Source organism: Amblyomma mixtum, chromosome 6 (assembly GCF_055824585.1).
Source record: "Amblyomma mixtum isolate Tamu chromosome 6, ASM5582458v1, whole genome shotgun sequence".
Taxonomy (NCBI): Eukaryota; Metazoa; Arthropoda; class Arachnida; order Ixodida; family Ixodidae; genus Amblyomma; species Amblyomma mixtum.
Window position 1 is genome coordinate 107,279,343 of NC_143017.1, and position 24,430 is coordinate 107,303,772.

At 51.6% G+C, this 24,430-nt stretch overlaps 1 protein-coding gene across 1 annotated transcript in view; it reads left to right on the forward strand.

The window, feature by feature from the left end:
- The window catches only part of Gad1 (glutamate decarboxylase), a 95,771-nt gene that overhangs the window by 53,419 nt on the left and 17,922 nt on the right, over positions 1-24,430 (forward strand). The window contains exons 3-7 of the mRNA XM_089548678.1: positions 2,257-2,347; positions 3,032-3,138; positions 8,383-8,498; positions 21,195-21,274; positions 23,742-23,913. Coding sequence (XP_089404804.1) covers positions 2,257-2,347; positions 3,032-3,138; positions 8,383-8,498; positions 21,195-21,274; positions 23,742-23,913 — 566 coding nt within the window. The remainder of the gene's footprint in view (positions 1-2,256; positions 2,348-3,031; positions 3,139-8,382; positions 8,499-21,194; positions 21,275-23,741; positions 23,914-24,430) is intronic.

The window sequence follows — 24,430 nt, forward strand, 5'->3', positions numbered from 1 at the left end:
CAGAAGAGGGGAACATGGAAAAAGCTGCCCGCGACAATCCTTGACGCCGGCGCGGCCCTCGTAAGAGCCTTTCCTTGTCGCCTGCCGCCAGAAAGCCTGCACACCGCCGCGTGGGAAACCTCGCAGGCTGCGTTATGTTCTTCACGCGGGGGCTACCCGCCGCCTTCTTATCTTTTTCTGCTTCCTTCTTCTATGCCACTCGTTGGTTTTTCTTTCCTCGATTGTTGTCTCTCTAAGTGCAGTTAAAACGTAAATTGCCCAACAAGGTTCTCACAATGTATTTAATGCAAATATATATATAACTGTAATCCTGTTATTGCCCCCCCCCCCTCCCCCAGAATAAGAAAGGATACAAAAGTAAAAACCTCGCACTCGAAGCTTAGTTTGTCTTTTCCTGAAAGCGCTTCCAGTACTCGCGCAATTTGTTTCTGCTCCCTTGCTCCCGAAAGTGGCACACAGTTTAAGGAAGACTACCACGCTAACCACTTACAGCCAGCCTCGCCTTAAACACGTTTGTGATCCAACCACATACACTCTATTCTTGTCACGTGTTCGTCATTCCGGATGCTAGCCTATATTGAGATTATGATTGATTGACAACCGCAGTTCCTTGCTTGAGTACGGTCAGAATTGCTTATTTGGTTATTCCTTCACCTTTAACGGCGATTGCGTTGCGAGAAGAAGTGGCTTGGCATTTGAAACGCTTCGCAGTGTTTCGTAAAATGTGCGCATGCAAGAGCTGCAGCAAGAAACTACACTGTGCACTGTCAAAGTGTGTGCGGCCTTGCTGTGGCGTGTTTTAGAAAAAAAGAAAGAATTTTAGTTTAAATACAGAAATGGCTAGCTGTGCCACGTTCGAGAAATCCTGAACGCGATCGACCTTTGGAGCGTTTATTTTCGAGAGAAAAAAGGCAGAAATGTGTTACCATACAGTACTGGTCATGTATGTCCCCCCATGTCGAGCGACCGCCGGCAACATCAAGTTTCCGAAGTCACGTAACCATCAAGTGCTCATAGCCAGTGCTTCGCGCTAACTTCGTCGTCATCGGGTGGGGGGAGGTTAGAAATAGACTGAGCAACACTGTATGGCACTACTCCCTGAATTCCTTCGCAGTAGCAGCCACCGCAGTTATGATAACATGGCCTTCACACGAGTTTAGGACGTGCCATGGATGCCGCCTAGTCGGAGCGCCTATAGCTCTAAACGCTGCAGAAGGCAAAAGAAACGAACGCGGAGGGCCAGAGCCACAAACGTGCGACTTGTCGAAGAGCGAATGAACGCTCTCTGGTCGCTTCCCAAACACAGGCTTCACGACAAGATGCCTTGTCACAGCCCAGGCCATCACTTTTCTCACGCTTTGAAGCGCTCGTTGCAGCCCTCCTAAAAAAGTAACACAGTCGTCACATGAAGAGGTTAGGTTGGGCTAGAGGAAAACAAATGCCCTGCCCGCACAGTCTTGCGACACAATGGACTAATCGTCACATACATACATTAGGTTGGGGCGACCTAAAAAGCAATAATAATAATAAGCCCCTGCCTGCACCACATACCTGCAACAGGCAAATCGTCACATACAGTGGCATTCAAAGCAAATACAACACTTTTAAAAGCGCAATGGGATTCGGCTAACGCTGATAATTCGCATTACTACGAGAATAAACGCCGTTTTTTTTTTTCAACCGTGCAGGCTCTTCTGTTGAAGTTAAAGAAGATGATTCCACGAAGGCTGCAACTAAGCCTCCCTATTCTAATGCGCGGATGGCATGACAGCTAAAAGCTTAAATGTCTGAAAGTTACATTTTCTTTTAATTACACAGATACATGGGACAATCAATGTTCGCTATTCTCATTTTATTTTACCAATATTCCGCGTGCACTACGTAATGAACGCTGCTCGGGGACTCCACACCCGAAGAAAAGATCGTAATTAACCCCTAAGTTAAAATCCACGTGTCGAAGTTTTCATGGTAATGTGAAAGCGAGCACATACAAAGACGAAGAGACAACAGACGCCACGGTTTCTGTAGCGGCTGAAGGGCAGCGTCTACTTGGTCCACGCAGAAAAGCCAGCAAGCAGTTTGTGTGTTCGTGGTGACAGTTCTGTCTTCGTTTTTGGCTGTGTATGCGGTATCACGTTGTCTAGTGTGCAGCACCAACCAGTACAATGGTCACCGCTACAAAGCGTAACCAGTGAAATGTGCGGTGCCCGGTGAGGTGTCACTAACTCTCGTTGCGCACACTTTGCTTACGCGCAGGTCACCCGCACTTCTTCAACCAACTGTCGAGTGGCCTGGACATCGTCTCCCTGGCCGGCGAGTGGCTGTGCGCGACCGCAAACACCAACATGTGAGGATGCGCTTCTCTGCGGAGGCGTTTTTTCTAGCTCGCGCTTTGTGTCGATCTACGCGTGCATAAAAGTTGTCCTCATGTATCACTCCAGCTTCTCATAGCGACAGCGCCGTACTTCTTCGGTTCAAGCCCCTGTTTTATGTCTTACTCTCAAGTAAAGGATTACAAGGTAAAAGAATTCGAAACGTTTATCGAGTGATGTGCGCTTCGGAGTTTATTTTCTTAATTACAATGAAGGAATTAACTGCAGACAGAAGACTTAATCCCTAGCTAGTACGGACAACCATCGTAAATGTTAAGTACTACAGCCAGGAAATGCTGTCACGTAGTCGTTACGGCAGGCCGTCTGTGCAGGAGGGAAGGCGAACAAACTCCTAATTTTGGGCGAATTTGCGAAGCAGCAAGCTCAGCGGTGGAGACACACGCACTCGACAGTTGGTGGTGTAAGAACGCAGATCGCTATAGGGTATGCTTTACTTAAAGATGTCTGACAACTTTTCGAGTCAACGCGCCTAAAACACCGCAAACAACAACGAACATTGTAGAACTTATTACGCGTGGTCATGAGCGTTCGAGAGAAGCCTGGTCTGAGCGCGCCCACTGCTCCGTCCATTGTGGCCCGCGACTCAAGCGGTTGGCAGCAGACAGGCCTCAGGGGCATGCGACGCGTCTCCTCCGCAGGTTCACGTACGAGATCGCGCCCGTGTTCATCCTGATGGAGAACGTGGTGATGCAGAAGATGCGGGAGCTGATCGGCTACACCAACGGAGACAGCATACTGGCACCCGGTGAGTGCTGCCACCGACGCAGCATCCCTCTTGTTGTTCCCGGTTGTTTACGTCGAGAGATCATTACATGTTTCTTTCATGGAAAGTACGTGTTCCAGTCAGCCACCGAAAGTCTCCCGTATTATGTGAACAGTTTTGGCGTCGTAGGGAGAAAGAGAGGGCAGGAGAAGGAAAATTCGGGAGGTTAACAAAGATCGTATGCCAATTTGCTACCCTGCACTTAGGGGAAGTGATTCGAGGATATAAAGGAAAATGAGAAAAGAGAGCCGAGTTAGAAATGAATAATCTCAATTGAGGAAGTAAGGACTTCAGTCATGACCTATCGCACAGACCTGGCACTCTTAAGAAACACGCCTTCCTTTGAGTTAGGCCAGTGAAGGGTCGGATGGATGTGAGCCGCCCTCCGTTCGCGTTTGCGAACTTGTCTTGGAGGCGTACAGCGGCTCCCCATGGGAAACGTCGAGCTGCCGCAGTCGAGTTTCTTACGACTTGCCTCAAGCCTCCCATGCATTACTGCTCTGAACGAGCGATGTTGGAGAACGTATCAGAATTGGCGCCTAAGCAGGCAAGAGTGCGTCTCAGTGCTTGGCATCGCTTTAGCCGGACACGAAACTTCGCAACCACTTCTCTATCTGCGGGCGTCATCCGCGAAGCGGCTTCAAAGGCGAAAGAGGTGACGTTTTCAAACCGCAAATGAAGACAATTTTATGGCATGGAGCCAAATAAAATTTCCGTGGCTGCACGGAATTTTTCAGAGAATCCCGCCAGAAATTCCTAAGAAAAGTCTTTTTGAGGAATAACGATGAATTCCTTGGCTTAGTAATACCATTGACAGCAGACGTCAAGAAAGAAGTGATGGGTGTTAACTAATAACCTGGCTAACTTTTCTGGTAGTTAACTTTTTAACTATTACAGCTAGGGGTTTGAATTTAATTAGAGATATATAACTGGCCGCTAGCAATAGCCATAGGAGTTTAATAATTCCGAAGACACAATTACCTTCGGCGCTGTAGCGCAACTGATTCTGGGCATTTTATGCGTTATTCGAAAGCCGCGCGGGTGTGCAGCTCACACAGGGACGCCCACCAGTACTCGTCACTCGAAGGCGCACGTGTCACGTGACCTTCTCTGTTCCACCCAGGCACTGCTCCAGTGCCCCAGTGGGACAGAGGAGGTCATGTGCATGTAGTGCGCCACTGAATAACGTGATAGAGACAGGGACAAAAGTCTGTGGACCATGTGTTCCTCAAACGAAGCCAATAACTCTTCTATTAGGCGGCGGCTGGAGACCATACTTGTGGTGGTGAAAGTCAAAACTTTGTTCTTTCATCTCCACAAGTGGGGTCTCCATCCGCCAGCTAATAAGAGAGCTACTGGCTTCGTTTGAAGAACACGTGGTCCACAGACTTTTGTCCCCGACCGTACATGCGAAAGCTGCTCTCAATCTTCGTGTCTTCAACTTGCGGTAGCTTTCATGCGACGCGGTTTCTTCAAAGTTACGATTAAAAATAAGATTATCAAAACGTATCACTCATGCTAACGTTTTGGAAACTGTTGTCTCTTAGTTGTTAAGTCACTGCTGGGGAAAGGCTTCGAACCGTGCTTATTATGCGATAGCATAAACCCTCACCGGAGCGAAAGCCAGGCGCTGTCCTGCGCCGTCAAGAAAAAATTCTGACTGGCTGGCGGGCAATGATCTCATCAGTGGCGTCAGCAGAGCGGGAAAAGCCATAACACACACGAGTCGGAATACTGACACAAGAGGTTGCTGAACTAACCCACGAGAGAAAAGTTTAAAATTTGCTCCCGCAAAGAACGAGCTAGTTGCCTGCTGTACATAAATGGCATAAGAGTGCTTTAATTTGCGCTGCACTTTCCCAGTGAAATTAGGACTGCTTTTTAGAACACATGGAGGTCGTACATTTTCGTCAATACAGTGAAAAGTAACGCAGACCACGTGAAACAAAATCAAGCTCTCACAGAATGACAAAGCAAGGGGAGGGACGGGAGAATAAACAACTACGAATAGTTTGCTTGAAGTCACAGGAAACTTTCAAGCAACCATTTGCCCCAGGAGATTACCCACAACGATTTAAAAAAAGACAACTGACCTCATTAAAGATTGCTGTGTGTGCCTAACACACAAATACAAATAACATCTGGGCATGCGAGATTTTGCGAATAGCATTTCGCAAAGACCATGACATGCTACATACAGCATCCTCTTATTTGATATATGATAATAAGAATAAGAAGGCAGTGTCACGTCATCATAGCATCTACAAAGGTCAATCTGAATAAAACACCCTTAAGTGGCAGTTTTTATTACTCAGTAACATGTAAATAGCGCAAACGTTCAAGGCAGCATTCACTTCTTATTTGCAAGAGACAGGCCTATAGATGTCTCTATTATGAAAGCAGTGCCCAACATTTACAGGGATATGAAACATATGTATACTTCAATGCCAAGTGTACGCTGATCATAGCGTTTGTTTACCACGAACACAAATCATTCTCACGCATTATTTCACTCAGTGCAACAAAAAGCACAATCATTTAGTCCTACTGCAGGTACTGGAAATTAACAGAATTCACTATTCAACATGCGCTGTCGTACAAACTACCAAGCGATCATCCGAAAGTCACATCTGACGTCTACCACCGGCGTGACAAGACACCTTTCTGACCGGTATAGGCACTCAGTGGCAGCGGCACACCACACCCTACCCTTGCAATATGATGCCAGTGGACTAGATCTCTTTTTGACGCTTTCCTGGGGAGAACCAGTTCGCGTGCTGTGCTCTCTTCGTTTCGAACCACACCGACCTACTGAAGGCAGCAGCGCCAAAACCGTACGACTGTAACTGTGGCTGGCATGGCAGAAAATGAGCGCGCGCATGTAGCCGACAAAAACCTAGCACGAGGGCAAGAAGTAACCAGGCACTTGAAATTAACGCTGATAAAAGACGAGCCAAATGTTGAGACAAGCAGCTGCACGCAACGAAGTCACGAAACGATGAGCTACGCCGGCCAGGGCCGGCACACCGCGGCGAGCAAGCCGCAGAATAGTCAAGGCGGACGGTGGACTCATAAGACCCGCTGCCCGCTGCTATGAGGAAACGCGAGCGCAAATATTTTCTTTATAAAAAACCGTTGTACTTTCGAGCGAAATGTACACAACTGAAACGGTTTTAAAACCAGTGTTCTAAGTGTTTATAAATCACAAACCAATTACATTTCTCTTATTTGTGTTTGTCCGCACACTTAACTTTGGCGCTTCAGTTCCTTAGTCCTTCTGATGTCGCTGGCGCTTGGTTCTAGACCGCATTCGAGCTCCGCCTTGGCGACTTATGTAAACTGACCTTGGCGCGACTGCCTCGCTAATCGGGGGATCGAGGGAGGCAGCGCGCGGTGGCGCGTGGGCGCGATTCACAGCAGCCGCTGCAGACAGACCAAGGGACAGACCTCCGCTCATGCAGCGCTCTGTTTCTTAATATGGAAACGGCGATCGAACAAAGGCGTGCTACGGCACATAGCACAAAGGCGCCAACTCTGAGCGAGCGACAGCCCTCTATGCGCCCACGCTGTACGCACGTGTATGTGTTTATGTTCGGCTTTCGGTTACGCTGACGGCGACACACGCTCAACCCACGAAGGAGCGCTTAAGAGCTGCGCTCTATACGACTTGCATCGTTGCCTTCTTTGTCATCGTAGGACCAAGTACAGAAATGAAGAGAGGAAAAGAAGGAATAGCAGTGAGGTTAACTAAAGGCTATTGAAAACCAGTGTGGGCACTCCATCTGGTCATCATAGACCAGTACTTTGTGGAGGACTGCTAGTATGAGCGTAAGGTGTGCGATGAAAAAATGTAGTTTTCGGGCTTCTTTTTTTCTTCCAGCCATACAACATGCAGAATCTATTTACGCTGTCGCCTCCGCTATTTTTGTCTTCGATCGTAACACGATTTTTAAGTCTTCACTGCGGCATTTTTATACTTTTCTCCAGCCCAGATTTTCAGCGTCAAGCATGAAGTAATCTGTTTTCCTTTCAGACAGTGCCTACAAAAACTTGTCATCACATGGCACTGTTTTCTTAGGGTCACCTCGACCTCAGAGTGTTCTTTCGCAGACGGGGGAAAATAGCGCGGCCGTGAACGCAGCGACCTTTTTTAAAAAACAAAACAGCAGCCGCACTTTATTCTTATTTCTTATAAATTTGCTTCTCAGTTTTTTTAAGCAAACCGGCAGCCCTCAACCTTTATTCCTCTCACTGATCATTTGCTGGAGAAGCCATATCGCGAGCTGCAGCCGCTCTCGTCGGGTTCGCCAAGAAAACAAAACAAACCACTGCAGAAGGCGTAATGACATTCTGTCACTTAAAGCTGTCGATTTCGGGCAGCCGATTATTCTTTTCTTCATTTTTTTCTCTCTCTCTCTCTCTTTCTGTCGCGACCTTTTCTGTTCTCCGCCACGCCCGCTCCCGACGCGGGGGTTTTTCCCGGAAGAGATCGCTAAGCGTTCCCATTCAGACGCATTTTGCACGCCAGGCATGTGCTTCCCAAACGTTTTTCATCTAGTACGCATGCAACAAAATACAAATACACATAGGCAAAGGTAGTGCGTCATAATCGTTTGTCGCTAGTATTCTCAGTCGTTCGTGAAGACCATCGCAAAACTAAATGCGTCCAAATTAACATTTACAAAGAGGTCCAATGCCCTTGTGGGTAGAGGCATATTATGCATCTTGAATGAATCAAAAAAGAATTTTCACCAGGCGCCATACAATTACCATCTTACTCGAATATTCAGTTGATCAAGCGACAGTATGGGCGTCTAAAAAATCCAGATTTGCGTTCGATTCAGCCGCGATAACTTTGTCAAGTTTTTTCTAGCGGGATCATTTATTGTGCGATATTTCACCAATACGCCTCGAGAAATTGCCGCAGAGCATTTTTTCGAGCCACACACACGCAAAGTGTTTAGATAGAACAAATTTATTGCTCGATTTAAGGTGGGTTTAAGTTTTCGAAGTAATAGATTGAGCGAGAGTAATGTTACATCGTAGATACTATCGTTTATTCACTGTGGAACGAACAACTTCCGAAGTCTTTTGAGTAACCAGCCAAATGAAAGTGCCCCGTCATGAGGGGTTGCAGAGGTAGCAAGAAAATAAAGAAGCGTTCGGCCTTCTTGGCTTCTTGCTTCTTCTTAACATCCTCCCTCCTCTCTCTTATTTTCTGTGCAGGCGGCTCGGTGTCCAACTTGTACGCCGTTTTAGCGGCGCGGCACAAGATGTTCCCGAACTACAAGACACTGGGACTTAAGGCCCTGCCACAGCTCGTCATGTACACCTCCGAAGACGTGAGTGGACCTCTGCCATTGAGAGCACGGAACAACTTTCTTCACCCTTCGGTGTTTGGCCAAACAGATTCAAACGAAAGGAAGATAAAAACATCTAGCGCATCTAGAAAAGTGAATAGTCTGTGCAAAATATCCTACTCAGTGTTCTTGGAGACAACTTTAGAAAACATTGCCTTTCGCGCACAACGCAGATTTAACGTGAGGTGACACCCACAACGTAAAACTTGGATGGTACTGGCCTGTAAGCGATGTAAAATAATCAGAAGGTCGGCAACGGCTGCCGATGGCGCTCCCGTTCCGTCACGTACGCTGACAGCCCGCGTAAGAGGGACGCATGCCGTCTTCTTCACGACGACCGAATGCGATCAGAATGGAAAAACGGGAAACAATGGAGGAAATCGGGGGTAGAGAAGCGAGGGAAAGGGCGCCGATCGGGGGAAGCGCGCACAGCAGAAACAGCGACGGTGGCGACAGCTTGCGGCGAGGCGAGCCGCGCCCCCTGTCTCCCCCACGCGCGCGTGTCCGGCACTAATCGGCGCGTGCCTTATTGGTTTCATTTCGCCCGGAACACGCGCTGGGCGCACACATGCGGCTGCTGCTTCCTTTTTCGGCGCAGAGCGCGCGCGCAGCGGTGGCAGCAGCTTGTTCTCCTCCCCTCCCTCCTCCACCTCCCGCTCTTGGCCAAAGTGGCTCTTTTGCGACGGCGCCCAGTTTCGCGACAGTTCCTGGTGTGTACTGTTCCAGCCTGTTTTTTTTTTTTTCTTTTGTGTGCGTGGGTGTACGCCCGTGCTTCTGTGTCTTTTCATCAGCCGCTTCGTGCGAGCACTCCGGTTGTCATTTTGACGTGCTGCGCAGTGTGAGTCAGCACGGCTGGCGCGTGCACGTTGTGCTCGCTGCGACCGCTGCCGAAGCCAGCGCAGCCTGCAGCTTGTCGGCAGGAAACTGCAGTCACTGACTGCTCGGTGTAGGGCCGGGGGAAGGAACCGCAGCTTGCAAGAACAGCGGAGGACAAGAGCGGGAAGTGGGGAACAGACAGTAAAAAAATAAAGCGCAGTGTTGTGTTTCGAATTGTTCTGCCATTTTTGTTTCAACGTCTTTTTGTTTTTGCTCAGGGCATCGTCGTCTTTTTTTTTTTCCGCTCTGCAGTACAAAGAGGAAAAACAGGCTATCATTTTGTAGACTAGTTGCGTTGCAGCAAAAGCTGCTTATTCAGAGATAAGAAATTTGTTCCTGAGAAGACGGTCACACTTGACACGCAGCGCTCGAGGTTGCTCTTTCCACTATTCTCTCTCTTCAAGCTTGCATTCACTATTGCGTTGAGTCCTCCATTGCGGCATAAATTGCTTGCACGGGAAGTTTCGTATTCTTATTTTACATATCGACGCCTATCTTGGCGCGCCGTCTAAGCTAAGTCGAGCTTCCTACCACTAAACGATTCAGCCTCTGATTCACATCAGTTAGGTTCAGTTTCCTGCAGGAAGTTTCCCGCACCATCAATACTTTTCCTTCCTATTCCAGATCTTCTGTGCCTGGTCTATAATGCATATTACGAAGGTCGAAGCCGTTATCAGTGCATGACTTTTACATTGGGTCATTCGTGAAAGCCACCTGTCGTGATATCCCCAGGAGAAAATGGGCAATACGCAGACAGCACGAAGTGACCCTGCACTAAAGTGATGAGGCTGACGCTGAGCTGATCTAGCATATTGCCACGCGCCTAACGCGCCGCGTGGCCTCCGCGCTGAGTCGAAGACGACGACGAAGCGGCAGTGGGCTCTCGTGGCGCGCTGTTCTGTTCTGTGTCGTGGAAGCTGGCTCCATAATTAAAAAAGGGCTCCCAGTCTTGGGTTCTTCTCGACGTCTACCTTCACGGCTCCTCTGGTCGTGACACTGGTGGAGGTGCGGCCGATGCTCCCTACTCCTGAGGACGACTCGACACGCCCGCCTCTTGTGACCACCCCTGTCCATCGTGCCAGCCGGAGGATCCGAGGCTTGTCCCCCGAGGCCCTCCCTTTTGTCGGTGAGCCATCGACTACCCCTACGCTCATGGCGACGCCAATACCCGCCCTGCCTCCGACTGTTCCTGCAGCCAGCCCTACCTATCTCACTCTTCAGACCCCACGAACGCCTAAGCCCTTTCACGGTGACCTGTTTGAAGATGCAGAAGATTGGTTGGCGCACTACGAACGGGTTGCGACCTTCAACTGCTGGGACGCCGCTACAAAGCTGCGTAACGTGTACTTTAGCCTTGAGGACTCTGCACGTACCTGGTTCGAAAACCGTGAGGCTACTTTCTCGACGTGGCAGGACTTTCGACGTCAGCTCCTGAGTACGTACGCCAACAGCGACCGCCGGGAGAGCGCGGAGCGTACCCTGTCCTCTAGAATGCAGCTTCCCAATGAGGGTGTTGCCATGTACGTCGAGGATGTGACGCGTCTTTGCCATCGCGCCGATCCGGCCATGCCTGAAGAAAAAAAGCTGCGGCACCTCATGCGCGGCGTGAAAGACCAGCTCTTTTCCGGCCTCGTGCGGAACCCGCCCAACACCGTCGCGGAGTTTCTGGCCGAGGCCGTCCACATGGAGAAATTGCTGCAGCAGAGATCGCAACAGTACGCCCGGCAACTGCGTCCGTCGTCGACACTGTCAACGTTGGACCGATTCGACCATGATCCCAGGACGAATCCGGACTCCCTTCGCGAACTCATCCGTTCAGTGGTCCGCGAGGAGCTGCAGCACCTTCAAGGAACCTTTGCCCCTCGCGTCGATTCCGTCACCAGCGTCATCCGCGAGGAAGTCCGGCAGGCCCTCAGAGCACCAGACGCTGCAGTTGTGCCGGCGCCGCAACCGACTCCATACGATCCCGCGCCGTACCCGACTCCGGTCCAGCCAGTCACGTACGCGGACGTCGTGCGCCGCGCGGCCCCATCTCCTGGGCCTTCGCCTTACACCGCACCATTGGTCGCGGTGCACTCTGCTCAGCCTACTCCTTACTGGGCGGATCGGCGCCAGGCACCGCGGAAGACTGACCTCTGGCGCACTCCGGATCAACGCCCGCTCTGCTACCACTGTGGTGAGGCCGGCCATCTCTACCGGCGGTGCCCCTATCGCGCAATGGGACTACGCGGTTTTTCTGTCGACAGCCCCCGTCCACGCCCTGGAGAGCGCCCTCAAGACATCGCCGAGTATGTCACCCGCCAGCGTAGTTCACCATCTCCTCCGCGCCGCGAGTCGCGGTCGCCCTCTCCACGCCGGTCTTCGCCCTCTGGGTCCCGTTTCGCCTCAGGACAACGTGGTTCCTCGAGCCCTCGTCGGGAAAACTAGCTCCGGCGGCCTTTGGAGGCGAGGCCGCCGAACGCCGTTCCGACGCAAAGCTTCCACCGCCGCCGCAACTTAATCGCCCCGACGTCGGATGCCGCAACGCTGCGCTGTTTTCCCCGACGCGCCTTTCGACTCGCCGCGATGCCCTAACCCCAATCGCCGACCCGCTTCCGCCGCCGCACGTACCCAATCGCCCCGACGCCGAACGCCGCATCGCCGAAGAGTTTCCCTCAACCCGCCGCTTGAATCGACCCGACGACGCAACCCCAGTCGCCGACCAGTTTCCGCCGCCGCACCGACTGAGTCATCCACAACAGCCATCGACGGGCCGCGCTGAAGGAAGGGTCTCTTTGGATATCCCTGTTCTCGTCGACACAAAGGAGGTTAGCGCGTTGGTCGATACGGGCGCAGATTACTCTATCCTTAGCGGACGGCTTGCGACGGCCCTGAAAAAAGTGACGACACCCTGGGACGGTCCCGACATACGCACGGCAGGCGGACATCTTGTCGCACCACTCGGCATGTGTGCGGCCCGGGTTACGGTTCGAGGCTGCACATTCGTTGCCACGTTTCTCGTTCTCCGCGAATGTTCTCGCGATGTCATCCTTGGCATCGACTTTCTTCGCGAGCACGGTGTTATCATAGACCTCCCGAACCGCTTGGTGACGTTTTCTACCGCAATGGCCACAGAAGAACCAGCGCACCAGGGTTCTCGGTCCGCCCTGCGAGTCGCCGACGATAACGTTATATACGGTGCCACCACGTGCCAGCATTCTCACGAGAGTTACCTGCGACGAGCCACATAGGGGACTCCGGGTTGTCGAGCCTAATGTCTCCCTCGTACTCACTAAGGGGGTTGCGGTGGCACGGGGCCTTGGATCCTTTCATGAAGGTTGTACAGAGGTCCTTGTCACCAACTTCTGCAATGAACATCGACATCTGTTCCGTGGCACAGCCATCGCTTACGTCGACCATGTTCAGGAAGTGGCCGAATGCTTTGCTTGTGCGGAGGACACACCTGAAGCTGACGCCGAAGCGGTCACCAGCGTAGACATAAATCCTGGCCTTCCACCCACTGAAAAGAGGCAACTCCAGGACCTCTTGCGGGAGTTTGGTGCCTGTTTCACGTCGTCGTCCAAAGTGCGCCAAACGTCGATCGTTAAACACCGCATTATCACGCATGAAGGAGCCCGACCCATCCATCAGCAGCCCTATCGTGTGTCCCCTCGTGAGCGAGATGCTATTCAAACACAGGTCGAAGAGATGCTCACAGACGGCGTCATCCAACCGTCAAGCAGTCCGTGGTCGTCTCCTGTCGTCCTCGTGAAAAAGAAAGACGGGACACTACGGTTCTGCGTCGACTACAGGAAGCTGAACAGTGTGACCAAGAAAGACGTGTACCCGCTACCGCGTATCGACGACTCCCTCGACCGACTTCGTCAAGCCAAGTACTTCTCTTCGGTCGACCTCAGAAGTGGTTATTGGCAGATAGAAGTTGATGAGAGGGACCGTGAGAAAACCGCATTCATTACACCGGACGGGCTGTATGAATTTCGCGTCCTCCCATTCGGGCTCTGCTGTGCTCCTGCCACGTTCCAAAGAATGATGGACACCGTTCTCACCGGTTTGAAGTGGCAGACCTGTCTTGTTTATCTTGACGATGTCATCATTTTTTCCGCAACGTTCACGGAACATCTGCACCGCCTCAGGACTGTCCTCAAAGCCGTCCGATCCGCCAACCTCTCCCTCAAACCAGAAAAATGCCACTTTGGGTTCACCGAACTGAAGTTCCTCGGGCACGTCATTAGTGCTGACGGAATCCGCGCTGACCCAGAGAAGCTTGCTGCCGTTGCTGCCTTTCCGGTCCCCTCCCACAAAAAAGCAGTCCGACGTTTTCTGGGCCTGTGCTCCTATTATCGCCGCTTCATTAGAAACTTCGCCCAGCTCGCCAGCCCTCTGACTCTCCTAACCCGTGATGACACGTCATTTTCTTGGGGCAACGAACAACAGACTGCCTTCGACGAGTTACGACGCCTACTCCAATCACCGCCCATCCTGGCACATTTCGACGAAGATGCCGATACGGAGGTGCACACGGATGCGAGCAACGTCGGTCTTGGCGCCGTTCTAGTTCAGCGGCAAAACGGTGTCGACAAAGTAATTGCCTACGCCAGCCGCGCGCTGTCGCGTGCTGAGTTGAACTACTCTACCACGGAAAAAGAATGTTTAGCGGTAGTCTGGGCCGCCGCCAAGTTCCGCCCATACCTCTATGGCAGACCGTTTCGTATCGTCACCGACCACCACTCGCTGTGCTGGCTGAAAAATTTAAAGGACCCTTGCGGCCGCCTAGCACGTTGGGCATTACGCCTGCAGGAATTCGATTTCACCGTCACCTACAAGTCAGGCCGGAAACACACCGACGCTGATACCTTGTCACGCGCTCCCGTCGAACCTCCTCCGCAAGACACCACCGACGATGATAGCTTCCTTGGAGCGGTCAGCACATCTGAGCTCGTTTCCAGACAGCGTGCCGACGCCGAGCTCCGTCTGCTCATCGAACATCTCGAAGGTGGGTGCCCTGAGATACCACGAAACCTAGCTCGTGGACTATCGTCGTTCTGCCTGCGGAGAGGGGTGCTTTATAAAAAGAACTCTACTTCAAGTCCGACAACTTACCTGCTCGTCATACCGTCTGATCTGCGGGATGAAGTCCTCCTTGCCTGCCATGATGAACCGACTTCCGGCCACCTTGGAGTTACCCGCACCTTATCCCGAATCCGGCAGAACTATTACTGGCCCAACCTAACTTCAAGTGTCAAGCATTATGTCCGGACATGCCGGCAATGCCAGCGGCGAAAAAAACCCGCGCTCAAGCCTCCTGGACTGCTTCAGTGCATCGAGCCGCCACAAATACCATTCGACAGAGTCGGCATGGACCTTCTGGGGCCATTTCCTCTCTCGTATTCCGGCCACAAGTGGATCGTAGTCGCCACAGACTACTTGACTCGCTACGCTGAAACGAAGGCCCTGGCGCGAGGTACTGCCGCCGAAGTTGCCCACTTCTTTATGCACGACATCGTGCTTAGACACGGCGCCCCATCGGCCGTCATTACTGACCGAGGCAAGGCGTTTACAGCCCGACTCCTACGTGACATCTTAGCGCTTAGCCATACTGCTCATCGACCGACAACAGCGTATCATCCCCAAACCAATGGTCTAACGGAACGGCTCAACAAAACATTGGCGGACATGATCTCGATGTACGTCGACGTTGAACACAAAGCCTGGGATGAGGTCTTGCCGTACGTCACCTTCGCTTATAATACCGCGACGCAGGAAACCACCCAGTTCACCCCGTTCCGTCTCGTGTATGGCAGGGAGGTCCGCATGATGCTAGACGCCATGCTGCCGTACGGCAACGCAGAGCTTCCCCCTGAAGCTGGCCACTTCGTGGAGCAAGCAGAGCAGGCCCGTCAGCTGGCCCGCTTGCACATCAAGGACCAGCAATCCGCCGATGCCCGACACTATAACCTTCGGCACAGGGACGTGCACTACGAGCCGGGCGACCACGTGTGGGTGTGGACACCAGTGCGCCGCAAGGGATTGTGCGAAAAGCTTTTAAATAGGTATTTTGGCCCGTACAGAGTCCTGCGCCGCCTGAACAGCGTCAACTACGAAGTTGTCCCCCATGGAACTGTGGTCGCCGGCCCTCAGCGTCAACGGCCTGAAATCGTGCATGTAGTGCGCTTAAAGCCGTACTTTTCGCGTGACTGAGCGCTGTGTTAACGCTGTTTCGTACCTTTTCCCCTTACCCCACGGGTGAACTTGACCCTCCCTGCATGTCATCTAGAGCGCACTGTATAATTCACCTCACCCCCAGTCTTTTTTTTTTTTGTTCCTCCTCCCCTCACTGTACATACCCCATTCCACATCGAGACGATGTTTGCTTTCGCGGGGGGGAATAATGCCACGCGCCTAACGCGCCGCGTGGCCTCCGCGCTGAGTCGAAGACGACGACGAAGCGGCAGTGGGCTCTCGTGGCGCGCTGTTCTGTTCTGTGTCGTGGAAGCTGGCTCCATAATTAAAAAAGGGCTCCCAGTCTTGGGTTCTTCTCGACGTCTACCTTCACGGCTCCTCTGGTCGTGACAATATAAAAGAGTAATAAGTGTTACAGTTGGCCACTCACGTATTCAGTGAGAAAAGTCAAGAAAGCACAATCATAGCTTTCTCTTAACCTTCACAAGTAACGGTACTCCATTTTTTTTTTGAACTTTCTGTCTCTACAAAAGAAGATAATAGGCAGTCCAAGCGACATAAAATTAATAACTTCCGGCAAGTAAACGGTACTGCCTTAAACAGCGGGAGCAGAAGTCGCGCATGACCAACAAGGAGGATGCGAGTCTCCGACACAACCGTGGGAGTGGAGGCGTTCACGAGCGTTGCAATGTGCCCTCTCATCTGCCAGCGACGGTCTGTTTTCTATCGGCGCGCGTTCGCTGGGGCCGGAGCCCGGAACACGTCCTCCCGGGGACCTCTGCCGCACCACGAGCCAAGGGTCGCACGGGCAGAGCGGGGTGCAGACTGGGCCGCGGTCGACGGAGAATCAATCGCGGCTGTCAGCGTAATTACTTACCTCCGGGGAGCCATGAAGTGGTTCTCGCTGCGCGAGATTGATCGGCGCGTTGGGCGGCACGGGAGAGCCCATCTTGCGCGGATTAGGCCTCCCTCCCATCCTACACCCCACGGTCCCTTGAAACAACTGTCCGTAGAAGGGAAGAAGGGTGGCTCGGGGGCTAGGCAGGGGATCGCCCAGGGAGAGGAAGCGAAGCGCGCGGTGGTATCGTTTGTAATCCCAGGTTCGATCACAGCTTCCCCCGCGATACGACGCCCGTGATCGGGGCCCTGCGCCGACTGCGCGCGAGCCCAGTCCGTGATCCACCCGCGTTCGGTGATCATACTCCGCCGGCAGCACGCCGCTCCCGGTCTCCGCACCCAGGAACGCGCTCAGCCGTTCTCACCGTCAAATCCCTTCCCGCCCAGCGGACATCGTCCTCCGACTGCGCTGTTGTTCTTCGCGACTCCGCTCTCTCTCTCTCTTTCTTTATCCCACTCGCTTACGCTCGTTATTTCGGCGTCACTTCACCGCAAGCTGAGAGCCGCCAGCAGGAACGAGACTGAACGCGTTCCTTGTTTCAATGTTCAGCAAGCCGGAAAGTTAATATGGGGGCTCACTGAAAACTCCTCGCGGTGGTGCGTAGCAGCACACCGCTCCAGTTGTTCGAGGGTGAGGGTTGAAGAAGAAAAAAAATGCGCCGTATTTCTGACTCCGAACTGCCGGTGTCGGGCACGCAGTTATATCGCACACGGATCCCGACCCGAGCAGGATTTGGTACGGGCTGCAGGATGAGACGAAAGCACCTCTCGTCTCTTCTACATGGTCTTTCCTGATTCCGGTTGGCAAGCGGCCGATTGCGCGCGTTCGGAGTACGAAGGCTGCGCGATGCATGACGCAAGTCGGGCGTGATTCCTGAGAATTACGCGACTTTGCTTCCAGAAAGAAAGCTGACGTTTTTTCGTACAATTTGTGCCACGCAGCTGCTCGCAGTTAATTTTTTTTATTCACTTTTAATCAATCTGGCGTCAGATCGCTCAAGAACCACAATACAACTCGCCACTCAAGTTATGCTGAAAAGATCATGGTTATAATCACGGCTTGCTGACTCTGTGAACAGTAAGCCGCAGAAAGCAACCATAACGGTATGTAGTAAATTCAAATGCATATCGTTTTTGTTTTCAGAAATCATAGAGTATATAGAGAAGAAAGAATCTATTCTACGCGGTAAGGAAAATAATTTTTTGTGCGGAAAGTATATTTCGCGGCCGACTGCCAAGTTTTCGCAGAAGTAATAATGTATGTGGTTCAAACGTAACTCAAACCGGTGCTTAAATGGCAGCACAACCGAAAAAATGAGATCGGTTGTATCAGTAAGTTTGAACCGGCACCCCAACATGACGTCTGAAAGCAAACATGCTTACGTACCCGGCCACATCAGCAGACAGCGGCAGGAAGGTCACTGTGCTGTTTCACCAGTGCTGTTTATCTTTTTTTTCTGGAGATGTTCTTCTGTGGATGCACCCTAGCACTAAGAGTACCTGCGCAGTGAAGCGCCCTTGCGCAAGGCAGGTTGCTGGATGATGGGAAGGGATGGCGGGATGATGTCAGCCTCTGAGTGCTCAAATATATGAGGAAGTTCGCTGTTCCATCCAGCAATGGAGGCAATACACCGATGCATCACCAATACTGACCCCATTATACGAATATTCTAAAGCAAGCACTTTTATTGCTCCTGTATGCTAGCAACGTTGTCTAACGTGAGTAGACTTCTCCAGCACTGAAGCCTGCAGTTTCCTCTTAAAAAACTAGCTCATGTTTTGCTCATATATCTGTGTGAATTCAAAGGAAAAAAAAGAGAGGCAGGTGCCATTGGGAAAGAGCAACGCATCATGCATGTCAGTTCACAGCAAAACACCAGTCGATGACTTACACGAACAGTGAACTAGCAAGCCAGCAGCTAAGGCGCATTCCTCGGTCACACTGCGCGCAATTAATGGGCACTAAATTAATTTACTCTCCAGGCTGGTGTGTTCTGAACACGCGCGTCACCAGGTTTAGTGCAGTGTTATTCAGTGATACGTTAGCACATTACTGTCGTGAAGCAACGTTGCTGTTCAAATGCTCTCTTGAGTGCAGTACATATCGCTGTCTTGTATGCAAAAACAATCTTCAACACGCACTTACACACACATACTTTCTCTCTGCCAAGTACAAAACACGTTTATTCACCTGTGACAAAAGCTGCTTGATGACCTTGGGTGCAGCTGTCCCGGTACAATATTAATAGGTGGATGTTTGGTCACTACATATATTGGATATTGATTATTAAGTCTAGGTATTCACAGCTGGTGAATGTTCTGAACCCGAAAGCCTGAAAAGTTGAAATAAATGGTTAATAGCGCAGCTTTCTGCAAATAATACTCATTTTAAGGATTGAGCTAGATTACTATGGATGGGCGCGACGATTGCTAATAATATGGCGTTACTTTTTTCTAAAACTTTTCAGTGTTCTTTGTTCCAATAATCGTCTATAATAACGTCGATATGAAGAGAAAGCACAACAGTCGACAGCAAACAGTTTTCCTGGCATCGCCTAATGCTGACTTCTGCTGTTTCATTCCCGGAATAAATTCATGTTTCTGTATTCGCAGGATAACCTTGCGCGTAAAGATCAGTAGGGTTAGGGTTCGGGATAGTGGGTAATTACATTAGGTTCCATAGCGCACAACAAGGAAGCGCTCGTGCTGTTTCCCTTCAGGTTATGGAACCTCATGAAAATCAGTAGATTAAGTCCTGATAAATATCAAACGTCTACGGGGTGATTTTCTTGCAGAATACTTTTGTTTCCACAGCGACAGACTAGCATTTCCCAGTAGCATTTTCCAAAACGACCTCCTTTGGTGCCAAGCAATTCAGCGCAAAGAACCACATCCTTAACCTTCACTGCAGTCAAGGGTTGACGATAACCCGTGAACACTCGGCGCTGGAGCACCCGGTGCTCCGCATAGTTTGCATAATGAAAGCGTTTCATAAATTCACTAAAACCCATTCGTGGCAATGACCCGCCGCTGGCTGGGACAAAGATCTCCAAATAGTTCAGAGAAAATTGCTGGCAGGGCCACGCGCACTCGGCTGAAATTCCGGGTACGCGGCGATCGAGAGACACATCGGTCATTTCGCACACGCCGCGCGTTTTTCGGACGTCCTCCCAGTTCGACCCGCTGGAGCGAGCGATGAATCGTCGGCGCGCGCGGCGCCAATGCGTGAGGGCGACGTTCTGCTAGCCGCTGATAACAAACAGTGCGCGCGCTCGTGCTGGGTTCGACAAAACAATGCCCTGCATGGGGAGAAGGGAGCGCGGGAGGGAGACAGAGGAGAATGTGGTGGCAGGGGGAAGCTGACGTGGGTGGAAGCGGTAGGGGAGGAGAACTTGCAAATTGCCCGCGCTTTTCGGTGGCGCACCGTCACGCGTGTTCGCTGGGCGCGCCTTCCCGGGAAACGTTACACGAAACGGGTGGAGATTCTGTAATCTATGCGGCACGCGCTTTAGCTCCCGCCTGCCCTCTCCCTCTCGGTCTTCCCTTCCCACAAAGTGATCATTTTGTCCGCCTACAAAGAAACTACGCCCGGAATGATTACAGGGGAAGGGAAAAAGCTAACCCAAGATGAGGGATTCGGGAGGAGGAGGAGGAGGAGGAGGAGGATGTGGAAGGCGTCTTGCAATGGGGCCCAGACCGGCGAGCGCCGCTTACGCTCTCTGAAATTCGGTCGTCATCGTCATCTGCTCCAGCGCTGGGCTCGCCCACGGGACCTGCGGCACTGCGTGGCTGGAGGGCCGTGTCTGCTGCCGGCTAGACGACGGGGACGCCGGGCAGGAGTCAGTTGCGCGGAATGAGCCGGATGCATTCCGCTCGGGCGGCCACCGTCCCGAGTGCCTTTTTCGCTTGCTCTCGTAACCGGGCAAGGTGCAACAACTGAAAATACATAAATATTATGAAATCACGGACAGGGACCCCTGGAAGTGACGGCCGAGACTTCTGTTTCCCCTGAGAGAAGAGTAACGAGCGGCCATATAGTAGAGCTTATAACTCGAGCAACGCTGATGATGCTATAAAATACAGGTCTGTTGCTTGTTTGTGTCGCTTACGCCGTCGCCCTTTCATTCAGAGTCCCATATAAAAATCTTGTGAACGGTGGCTCGTAGTGGCGACAAATGGTGGCTGATCAGAATGGCATCCGTAGCTCTGAAGTCTTGCAAGACCACGAGGACACGCGAATATCGTGCTCAGCGGCTACAGGAAGCGCCAATTTACATCACGCCCAAGCCAGGCTACACAGCTGCAAGCCAGAATATCTCGACAAGAGCTGATGATCATCACACACGAGGACTGAGTGGCAGTAAAGGCGCTTTCTTTCAATACAATGCGCCTTTCATTGTCCTCCTCGACCATAATCCTTTCTCCAAATGTGTCACGTTTGTCATGATTTCTATGAGTGTCATCTCGTATGTAGGTGTCATGAAAATCAATTTTGTATACTATGAAATGGCTTAACAGTTTGTGTTCCCTTACTGTTGCTTGTATGGCGTGGGGTAGTTGGAGTCTCTGGAACTTTTTTTTTTTTTAAGTTCCACCTATGCCTCACGCACGATGTACTACGTGTGAGCGAGCTTTTCAACAGTTAGCGTCTGTTGCCCGGTAGTATGAAATAATAGCTCCGGCTGCAGGGCTAAACGATGAACCATTTTTTGAATCTCTGTGCAGAGCCACTACTCGGTTAAAGGTGCCGGCGCGACCATCGGCCTGGGCACTGACAACGTGGTCTCCATTCCCGTCGACAAGTGGTGAGTACTAAAAGAAGCTGTGTCCGAGGAGAGAAAAGTATCGATGTCCACTTGTGCTATAGTATTCTCCTCTAACTTTATTTCAAGAACAGGTGTTGCACGTAGACTGCAAATAGTTATTCGAGTGATAAACGCGGGATGCCTCGACTTCGCCAGCGTCGCAACTCCGTGAAAACTGTATTTGCACAAAGCTCTGCCGCACAGGATGACGTTTACGTTCGAATAGCAGCTTCGTTAACTGCGGACGCTCGTGTGAATGCATTGAGGAAATCCGTAAAGCCGCGCGCAATCCTGAACAGCATGCGCTGTGACACTCGTTCGCCGAAGCCGTGAGCAGTGCCTGACGTCGCGCTGTGGAGCGCGTCTTCCTCGTCGAGCCCGACCTCTGGCGACTAATCGTCGTGCACCGCCGGCGCTCCCGCGCTGCTACCGCGGGCCATTGTCGCCGGCTAATATGGCGTGGGCCTGATAACGGATGACAGACCAGGAGGGCTAATTATTTGCCCGCTGCGCGCATAACGACGGACGCCTTCCTCCTCTCCTCCCTTTGAGCCGTGCTCTCCTCCCTCAATTTCATTCGCGTGCCTAGTTCCGCGCAGCACACCGTAAGCTCCGGACTGTTTTTGTCGCCCGGTCATGCGCAGGATTAAACTTCGAAACTTTGCCGAAAAGATTGTAATGCATATGCGCGTCCGTGTGCCGCTGCACTCGGTGTCGTCTGCCAAGAAACCTGGTTTGAACAGCTCGTACTTTGGGGCTGAGTCGGACACAAATACGGCAGAAAAAGCGGCCATCGCGGTTTCTTCTCTTCAACTTCCCAGCTATACTTCATTGGCCAGGCTAGTTTCTGCTCGATCTCGGTTTGTGCGGCGCTGCACAGTACTGGTCACGTGTCATGTGCGGCTACCGGCGCTGGCTCCGTCAGACACTGTAGCAGCACGCGAGGCGGCGCTTCGCGGCGTAGAAGTCGGAGCCGCCGGAAGCAGCCAGGCGCGCGAGCCCGGCCTTGGGTAGGAGATGGGGAGGAGAAGCCGGTCGTTTTCGCTAAGCCGGTGCGCCAACGGCAAATTGAACGGGAACCAAAGGGGATTCGGGGGAACGACGTGCGGGGCGCGATGCGAGCAAACGCGCCAGCGGCGGTGATTCATCGTTATTAAAAGTCAGCTACCGCGACCCGTCCGCGCGCCGTCTTCTGCACGCGAAGTGAGCGGCTTCTCCGCGTGGCTGCGTCTGCGGCGCCCACCTCGTCGTCGTGGGACGCGCGTGCACGTTGTAGAAACTGCTGAACGCCGCAGGTCTAGTGGCGCCCTCTTATTCCCCTCACCTTTTTTCTCCCTCCGTAGTACGCAAGGAGTTGCTGGTTCAGTAGCTTGCATCTGTAATATTTTTTTTTTTAAAGTTTTGTGCTGTGGGCCGACATATTTTACACGTCAGCAAGTGAGCAAGGAAACTAACACATGTAAGGGCACGCAGTTGTGGACAGCAGTGTCAAAAGCAACAGAACGAAGAAACCCGCAGGAACAGTGACAAGAAGCGTCAAAACAAACTTTCATTAACGCAACTGTGATGAATGCAACACGTTTTTCCACGAAACGCCTTTTGCTTTTTTGGGGAAAAGCATGCTGCGCTGATCGGAATAGTAAGAAAGCTTAGCGATTTTTGTGCCACATTGTGCCCCTTCACGATCAGTCAGAGCGCTACATATATACGGGTCAGCTGTAATAAAATGCGTTTCCTTTTAAACGCGTCGCAGTAAACTTGAAGTATATCTTAAACGCACGCTGATGAAAGAGTTTCCAGCATTAAATTCAGGCGAGCGATCGCTCCGCAGTATTTCAAATCAATTCAAAGAGATGTGAGGCCAAAAAAATTTCTTAAATAGAAGGGAAGAACGTTGGGCTAGTTGGTGACACAGTATCAAATATGTTAAGCGCGCGGAAACAAGACGGACAGTGAGCACACAACGCGAGCACTAACTCTCAACTGAACATTTATTTGATCATCCACCCAGACAAAGAAACGTGCATGCGCTCTTGTCCCATTCACATCACGTGAGAGACTAGTTTTGAAACGTAATGCGTGCGCTTTATCAAAAGATGTGAAACACATTTAATAACTATTATTTATTTAACGGCTCCGCTCAGTTCAAGAATATTGAATCGATTTTGGAAATCGCCCAGCGCACGAGAATCAACCGTATTTTTCCTGAACTGACACCAGTGGAACCAGTTGTTTGCTCGTTTTTTTTTTCTTCTCTTGTTTCCCAAACCGCTGGAACATGTCACCGCACTTCCGCATCCAAGTATTTACCACCCTACATTTAACCGGCATTTAACTGGCACTGGTTATGAACTGCGTGCTTGACTTAAATAACGTCTTCGAAAATATGCCAACCTGCCGTCCCGGAAATCGGAGCCCCGAACTGGCGCGCACTGTCCAGTATTCACTGTGTGGTTGTGTCTCGCAGCGGGCGCATGATGGTGGACGTGCTGGAGAAAGAGATCCAGGCGTCCAAGGCCCGCGGCCACGTGCCTTTCTTCGTCAACTGCACCGCTGGGTCGACGGTGATCGGCGCCTTCGACCCAATCCACCCGATCGCCGACATCTGCCAGCGGCACGGGCTGTGGCTGCACGTCGACGTGAGGGGCCTGTTACTCTGTGTCGTCTCTGCTGAGCGCCAGGAGAGCGCGACTACCACTCGAGCACACTGTTTGTCTATGTGGGTGGGTCGGGTAGAGATTCGCAAGATGTAGCAGGCTGCCGTCATTTAAAGCGAAAGCTCTACCACGCTAGTCCGAACCAAAGTTTTGCTGCGTATTGCCGGTGGTTAGCAACGGCGTCCCTAGCAACCGGATCTGCGTCTAGAAACGGGTGGCCGCTGCGCTGAGCTCCGCGCTTCGCCGCGGCGTAGCTCCGCTGGATCGCTAGACTAAGATAGTATATAGGCGCGTACTAGTTAGCGTGGTTAACTATGATGACGTCATAGTACAGTAATGAGCGTAATCAGAAGTAAACATAAGAATGTCCACATGTAATACACCATCGGAAAGAGGAAGTTTAGCCCAATTGAATAACACCAGTTAGAGAGATTAATTATCGTAATTAATCAATTGATATGTATGTTGCTATAGCGACGGATAACTACAAGTGCTAAGC